The following is an 8,172-nucleotide window of genomic DNA, read 5'->3' on the forward strand; positions in this document are numbered from 1 at the left end:
TCCATGTTGGCCGTAGACTTCCGACTTCACACCCACCAGACCAGCTGCATGTCGACATTGTTCAGTGAAGCCGTCGCTCACAGTGAGGCGATTGGTGAACCACCGCTTGCCAGACCAGGGAACTTCACCAAAGACTTGACTTGTCGAAATGGACTTCCACCAAGATGACCTTTCGCATGGTTATGTGAACGAAACAGCAGCAGCACTATTATCAAACGAAAGCCAAACTTGCGGCGAGGCCCATGTCGATATACACCATGAAGTCATACGCTACATCGCCATGATTATCCTGCTCGTAGGGTCTCTCCTCGGCGCGCTGATACCTTTGCTCCTCGCACGTCGACCACGCACGATTGTCCTCACATGGATTTTTTTCGTCTTCAGCTTTACGGGTACCGGGGTCATCATCGCTACGGCATGGCTACATCTTCTCTCTCCCGCCATTCAAGCGTTAAGAAACGAATGTCTGGCCCCCCGTCTTGGTGAATATGACTGGCCTATGTTCATCGGTCTCATGACGGTCGTATTTCTGGTCTTCATCGAAACGATTGCATCAAGCTTCGACTCGGGCTCTCTTCCTTGCAGTTCGGGGCGGAATGTCCTCTCGAAAAGCATATCCAGTAGCGACACGGAAAGCGTCAGTGAACAGCAAGACATCATAGTCAGCCATACCAACAGAAGATCAGGGTTGAGCGACGTTCGCCTCTCGCAGATATTCCAAATGGATCCAAACCACAGGAGATTTCATCCGACAAGCGACCTGGACACGTCGCGTAGCCAAGGCAGTAGTCACGACACAAACTTCAATATGCGAGGACAGCTCACAGCCCTACTTGTTCTCGAGTTCGAATTCACGTTCCATAGCGTTTTCATCAGCCTCATCCTCTCGACCACGAACAATCTCATTACACTGACGGTTATCTTCGCTTGCCATCAATTCTTCCAAGGCCTCGATTTAGGGTCTCGACTCGCGGTTGCGCAATGGCCACCGCATGGACGTTGGTGGCCGTATGTACTCGCCGTCATTTTCGGCATATCGTCGCCGCTAGCGGTGGCTGTCGGGCTCATGGCCAAGCCAGAGAGCCCCGAGATCCAACTCATCATGACGGGTGTCTTCGGCGCCATCAGTGGGGGGATCCTATTGTACACAGGGATGGTGGAGCTGTTGGGGCGAGAGTTTCTGTTGCACTCGGGCATGAGCCGGGAGCCGTTGAGCGTGAAGTTGTTTGCGTTCGGGTGTGTGGGCTTGGGAGTCGCCGCCATGGCCGTCTTGGCCATCTGGGCTTGAGGGGTGTGTGGGACGTCGGCCGCCAGATGTAGGGCCCACGCGCTATCTCATGCTGGCGAAGGGTTGTGGCGGGGAGGGGAGTGCGGGGCGCATTACACCGACCCCTGGGCGGTGACTGCTTTGATCTTGAAGCTCTCCTCTATACTACCTCTCCGCAGCATCCTCTCCTGCATCGCATGCACCGGTAACCCCGGATGGCGCCAAACCGATATCTTGACTGCCTTGTCAAGTTGTCAAGGGGTAAGTTCATCTCATATGCTACAATATACTCCCGCATTTCTCTTGTTTCCTGTTGTCATGTCCCCTTTCAGCCGCTTCGGCCCCGTAGTCGAAGGTTGGCTTGAGAGCATGATTGATGCCGTCCTGGATCAGCTTCCTATCATGGCAAGATCAACATCCACTACTAACTGTCGGCTCCGCCCCGACCGCCGGGTTTGGTGCCGTTGTCGGAGGCCCTATGGCGCGACCAAGGTCGACTGCCCTGAAGGCTGGGCATGGCTGTCGTGATTGATTGACACGACGGCATGCGGGGAGGACTTCAGGATCGAGTCATGGTCACATCTCTACCGCCAGGCCGTCTCGATGCCGCAAAACGAGGAAGCAGGTATTTGAAGCGGGTATCCGACCTTCCTTGCGTAGGGTCAAGACAACCTCCTTCGCTTGTAAAATCCCATTCATCTCAATCAAGTGTCTGATACTCCGAGACGCCCGCCATGATGAGATCGAATACCATCATGATCGCATTGCTTACAGCCTTTGAATTGGCACAAACCCAAGCCGTTGCACACAGCTGTTTGCATAATCCTGTTACCCTCGAGGGCTACGGCACCTTTGCCGGAACATCTATCAATTCGAGTTATAGCGCTCAAAAGCTTCCGGTCACCATGGACGCATGGCTGGGCATCGATTACGCTACGCAGCCTGTCGGGGCAGCGCGTTTCAGTCCCGCAACCTGGCCCGAGCCTTTCGAAGGAGTCAAGCTCGCGACGAGATACGGCAAGGCCTGTGTTCAAGAAGCGACCGCCTCCGTACCCATTGAGACTCAGGACGAAGCGTGCCTCAATTTCAATGTTTACCGAACTCCCGGTGTACCCCTCGACCAAAAACTGCCTGTACTCGTTTGGATCCACGGGGGAGCGTTCTTTTCTGGCAGTTATAAGAGTTTTGACGGTGCTGCATTTGCGGCCTCATCCAAAGAACCCATTGTTGTAGTGTCGTTTCACTATCGCGTCAACTCCCTCGGATTTCTCCCCTCGCGACTCTTCGATGACGAGGGTCTCTCGAACCTCGGCATCAGAGACCAGCGCCTACTACTGGAGTTTGTACAGAAGCACATAGGGGCCTTTGGCGGTGACGCAGAAGCCGTGACCGTCGGTGGACGCTCTGCTGGTGCCCATTCGGTGGGTATCCACTACTTCCATAACTATGCCGATGACGAAGGCAGCAAGCCGCTGTTCGCTCGTGCCATCCATCAGTCCGGCTCCGTGACTTCAAGGGCCTTCCCCAACGTGACCTACCCTCTCTACCAGCAACAGTATGAGGAGTACACGTCTGTGCTTGGTTGCGACGCCGCTGAGGATGATGCTTCAGCCTTGGCGTGTCTCCGAGCGGCGGAAATCGACGATATTCGTAACATCAGCACCAGCATCTTCTACAAGTTCAACGATGCCGTGACTTGGCCCTGGCAGCCTGTACAAGGCGGTCCGTTATTCGAGAAACCAGGCTCTCAGTCAGGATACGACGGCACCTTCTTCCACGTGCCGACTATCACGTCCACCACGACCAACGAGGGCAAATTCTACGTACCTGGGGACCTCGAGACGAACGACGAGTTCATTGGGTACCTACACAACATCTCGCCAGCCCTGAATGATAACGACCTTAACCTCCTCGAGGTCCTTTACCCTGACCCCGCTACTATCGAGGACTCTCCCTTCGCCAACTCTCCGAATAGTACACAGTACGACCGCCTGGCGGCCGCCTGGAGCGACTACGCTTACATCTGTCCGGGTCAAGAGACCGCCTACAGAGCCGCGTCCGCAGGGGTGTCCGTCTGGAAGGTGCGCTTCAACACGAACAACACGTTCCCGGCATGGCAGGGCATCCCACACACGGCCGACACACGCTACACATGGGATGAATCGACAACACAATATCCTGAGATAAGTCACGTCTATAACGCATATCTATCGAGCTTTGTCACGGCGGGCGATCCGAACGTGCACCGGACTGAAGATAGCCCTGAGTGGCCGACGTACAAGCCCAACGGCTATGGCCTGGAGGTTGCACCAGCGAAGCAGCTGGTGGTGCAGCCGGTCGAGGGTGGTACACAGGTTGAGGACGACGACATCCGCAGGGAAGCTTGCTTGTACTGGAGAGAACCCGAGAGGCGGGCAGGCTGAACAAGTGATGATCACAAGATCGAAATGATGCTCGAGGTAGAGAGATACCACCAGGGGATTGACCATGAAGGAAGATGGCAACAATCACCCGTCGCTGCAGATGTGGATCATCGATGGTTGCCAGAACTATGCGCATGAGTATAATGTGTCAGCGTGTGATGCCATCGAGGACGCATGACCTCGCATCAACAGGTTCAGTACCTACCTAGGTAGAGAGGGCAAATGTATTCGACCGAAGCAATATCAGCTTGTGGTCGCGAACATGATTACGTCACCAATCGAGTCACAGACGAAGGTTCATATAGCCTTCCCCGCAATGGACACCAGCACAAGGCTGCAGACGGACAACACTAATCCCTGATGACAAAGCCCCACTACAGACGCGCGTGATGCACTTCACGATTTCGCGACTTGGCACTTGTCGCGTCTGAGTACTTTACCTTGATGATTTGTCTTTAGCCTCAACTCCACCTACCTCTGGGGTTGAAATGCTATATTCTGGCCAACAGCGTCACCAGCGGACTTGACTCATCATGATCACCGCTCCACCCTAAACATCCCAGAACACCAGCTGATCTCGATGCTGTCGGGCGGCTCGAAAATCTGGCAACTCACGCTGCAAATGTACTCATCATTCTTGGCCATTCCGGCCGCCAGCCTGATATTCTTGAATTCTCTGGGAGCGGCTCGAAAAAATCTCATCCTTGACACGGACCTATTCAGTGACTGCGAGTAGGTGGATTCGTTCTTGGGCGTCAAGGAGACGAACGGCTGACATACCTAGTGACGCTGCTGCATTACTCCTGGCAGCGACCTCGCCAGACATAAGACTATTGGCTGTCAATGTCAATTCGCCTTCATTGTACTCTACCATTGCCACTTCTGCAATTTTAGCGCACTATGGTCAAGCAAACATCCCCATAGGGGCCCGACGACCTCAGACAAACGACACGTTTTTCGACTCTTGGGGGTTTGAATTCGGCGAGTTTACCAGCAAGATTGCTTACCATTGGTCTGGTGGCTCTCTTCCTTGGGGCCAGGCTCACCGCGCTTGGGACCCTGTTGACCTTTACCGTAAGACACTTGCGGCTTCAGAGGACGGCAGCGTGACCGTTGTGTCTCTCGGATTTTTCGCCAACCTCGCTGCTCTGCTTGACTCGCCTGCCGACGGGTACTCTGAACTCACAGGGCCGGAGTTGCTTTCCGCCAAGGTGTCGGAATTGGTCATCATGGGAGGGGTATATCCGAGCGGGCGCGAATTCAACTTCTGGGGCGACGATCCATTGGCTACGGCGCATGTCGTCAACGACTTTACGGGCCGCATGGTCTTTTCTGGCTTTGAGCTTGGCCAAAACGTCACGTCGGGATTGCGTCTCATGGCTAACGGCCCTGTAGGCGATCCGGTGAGAGCCGCCTACATTTACTACACTCACGGTCAACCACATCAGTCATGGGATCCTATTTCTGTACTCTATGCCATTCGAGGCTTGGGTGACATATTTGAGTACGGCAACGACAATGGCTATAACCATGTGCATGCCAACGGTTCGAATACGTGGATTCATGATGATCGCATACGAAATCAACATTGGCTGAAACTCAAGGCGAACAACGAGACGGTCGGTGACGAGCTGGACCGACTCTACCTGCAGGCTGCATGGGTCGCGGCTAGTCCGGTTGCAAAGGCTGACCTTCTATGGGTGCCACACCTGCCTCGTCATCCGAAAGCCGAGTTGTGAGGGTTTCCTCAGGCACCTGAGCAGTGATTTTATCCTGGTTGTTGCGTTGTAAGCCGTCAGCTGCTTTTGCCGGCTGTCTCTGGTCGCGTAACGATGATCCAGCACAAAACGGGGACCGGGCGACCGACGTTTTGCCATACGCATTCAAGCAATATCTACAGCCGGTGGAACCGCTCTCGGTACAGGGAGGTTGACACGACCCGAGAGGTGCCCGAGTTGGCAGCCTAAGCGACGGCACTTCTAGGAGCGGCTGCTCTGGTAGATTCATCATTTGAGATACCATTCGCCAAGGCGCGCGAATCAACCAAATCTTCATCTACCGGTGTTTTCATTCGTTCTGCTTGCTTCGACACGGAGTCGCCTGTTTGTGGCGTTTCATACCACTTCCCACGACGCCTGGCTACAGCGGCAATGGCCTTACAGTCAACGGTTCACGTTGAGATGTTCAAGCGCGAGCCCGTGAATCAGAGACGATAGTGGGCTGTAGGGTAGGGGAATGCAGCTCAGGTAACCCTAGAGCGTAGGCTGTAGATCAAAAGATCTTCTCGGCTTGGTGCCCAGCAGTGATGGACTCGCGAGCTGTGGCATCCGCACAACTACAGACACGGTGCGCTCACTACTGCGCAAGGTATTTACAAAGGCCATTGCCGCTTCACCCGCCGGCTAGGCAGCGCTTTTTGAACCCCGTCAATCGCCTATGTGGCTACCAACAAAGTCAAACCCTTTGCTCTCTGTCTTGGTGTCTGTTTAGATTGACGGAACGGGAAGCTGCCCTGCGCCGAACGGTCACAGACAACCCTCCCTATACACGAAGAGAGGGCATATTGCCTTGGGTATAGGCGCTGCAGCAGTGGTCTGGAAGGTGGCGCCGCTGAGTATGTATACCCAGCCTTGTCACCCTTGTACAGGACACACCCGTACGAGGTTATGGAAGCCATGCGACACCTAGTTTCGGCCATGCTTGGCTCACACTCATGCCTAACAGTGGTGCCAATCGTCATGTCTGATCCTTGCAGGCTGTGGTACACAACGCCCGTCTAGAGAGCAATTGTTTGGTCACACGCCCGCCTCGGATCCACGATAAAATGAGCGACGCTATTCTTCTGACAGGCTCGCCCTTTTCGCGCGTGGCCAGTCATGTTCCCCACTGAGGTCAGTTTGTAGGGTTGCTTCTCCCATTCGATAGTAACTCGCAGGCCAGTACGTCGATATGGCCCTGTAGCAATTGCTGATCTTTCATAATATGCTTAGCTGGTGATGAGCAGGTCAGTGGGCAAACAAGTCATAACTTCGAGAGTCCTTGCTGGGAGGTCGACCGAGTCCCTACCTGCGTACCTACCTTGGTACTTATCATTATGGTGGGCGGGTAGCCTGGCCATCGGGTACAGTGGGTGCATGGACAAACTCAGCTGAAGATTCTGGCGAGTCGATGTGACCTGCAACATCTGTGATTCGAGGAAATCGATACAAAACTGCGGCGTTCAATGAACGCCATGAGCGAGTCACGGGCCATAGTCTTCTATCTGCCGTTCTTACCACCCCAGCGTTCTGGACTGCAGCCTGTCCACGAAGATGCGAGTCAAAGTGCTGCAGCAATTCTGCCAATCGACATCCGGGAGTGGTGGCCAGCTACGAGGGGTTGAACCCCGCTCGTGATCTTCCCCGTCATCGACATACCGCTGCCCTCAGCTTGTGCGTGAGCAGAGCAATGCGTGCACCGACACCACTCCCTCTCAGCGATTTCAATCCTATAGTATTTACCCGAATCATCCGAGCAGTGTGCCACACCACAATGCCGGGAGGCTGTTAGTCGGGGCCCAGCCCCGCACCCAGGACTTGTGAGGTCGCCCGACAGAGGAGACAGAGTTTCGGTGAGCGTCAGACGGATCCCTGGGCAATGCAAGGCAGCCAGTTGCCTCGTTGTCAACGAATTATACTTGTCACATCAAGCCACACTTCCTTGCCTGTCCTCTTCAAGATGTGGCATAGTGTGGCCCAGTTCTACACCATGTTCGCCCCAGACGCTTTCTTGGCCCGACAGTCTTTCAAATGGCAGATTCCAATGGCGGAGGAAAGGAGGTTCGCTGCCCCCTTTCCGCAGCCCCCTTCCTCGCTCACTGGCGCCATCTTGAGATTTCATCCTTGGTCCTACCATGCCGGTTGAATCTCACTCGTGGGTTCAAATCGGCGGTGAGCTAGAGAGCATCTGCGAAACAGCGCCCCGGAAAGCCACTGTAAGGAACTCAAAGTGGTGTCATTCGAGCCGCATGGCAAGATTCGATTTCAGTCGAAGGTGGATTTCGCATCTCGAATCAGGGATGTCATTTTATCCCATGCTTGCCACGGGACAGACTTGGGTGTGGACGTGGCATTTCTAGGCCGCGACCCGTATTAACAGAAGACATATTCAGAAGGCGGTATCTCCTCACCGTGCCCTTTCACAGTAATTATCTTGCTATTCTCTTCCTTCTTCAAAAGCAAGCAAAAGTGAAGATACACTTCAAATAAACTTTCATTCTTGAAGACTCTAGATCGCTACCTTCTCACGAAAGTGAAGCTATCTCTCCTCACACTTGCTCCACCTTACCAACACTCAGTCTCTCAAAAGTATATCTCTGTTGTCGGTGTTGTATTCAATACCGACTGACAGCCAAGCCTGCCCTGCAACCCGTTCGGCCAGCCTAGAATTGACTTGAGCCTCACAGTCGGCGCTCATTCGCGCTCACACCATCGTCAGAAAGAA

The 8,172-nt window shown here is 54.2% G+C and overlaps 3 protein-coding genes across 3 annotated transcripts; all 3 read left to right on the top strand.

Annotated features, from left to right (window-relative positions):
• Positions 1–721: 721 nt before the first annotated feature.
• VDBG_10208 (zinc-regulated transporter 2) lies at positions 722–1,288 on the top strand (the record flags this gene model as incomplete). The annotated part of the gene is made up of 1 exon (XM_003009790.1): positions 722–1,288. The coding sequence occupies one exon, from the start codon at positions 722–724 to the stop codon at positions 1,286–1,288; it is 567 nt and encodes a 188-aa protein (XP_003009836.1).
• Positions 1,289–2,172: 884 nt separating this feature from the next.
• On the top strand, positions 2,173–3,690 carry VDBG_10209 (para-nitrobenzyl esterase; the record flags this gene model as incomplete). The annotated part of the gene is made up of 1 exon (XM_003009791.1): positions 2,173–3,690. The coding sequence occupies one exon, from the start codon at positions 2,173–2,175 to the stop codon at positions 3,688–3,690; it is 1,518 nt and encodes a 505-aa protein (XP_003009837.1).
• A 622-nt stretch (positions 3,691–4,312) lies between these two features.
• Positions 4,313–5,429, top strand: VDBG_10210 (inosine/uridine-preferring nucleoside hydrolase; the record flags this gene model as incomplete). The annotated part of the gene is made up of 2 exons (XM_003009792.1): positions 4,313–4,422; positions 4,475–5,429. The coding sequence occupies 2 exons, from the start codon at positions 4,313–4,315 to the stop codon at positions 5,427–5,429; spliced, it is 1,065 nt and encodes a 354-aa protein (XP_003009838.1).
• Between the last annotated feature and the right edge of the window lie 2,743 nt (positions 5,430–8,172).

This window comes from Verticillium alfalfae, genomic scaffold (genome assembly GCF_000150825.1).
Source record: "Verticillium alfalfae VaMs.102 supercont1.21 genomic scaffold, whole genome shotgun sequence".
NCBI lineage: Eukaryota > Fungi > Ascomycota > Sordariomycetes > Glomerellales > Plectosphaerellaceae > Verticillium > Verticillium alfalfae.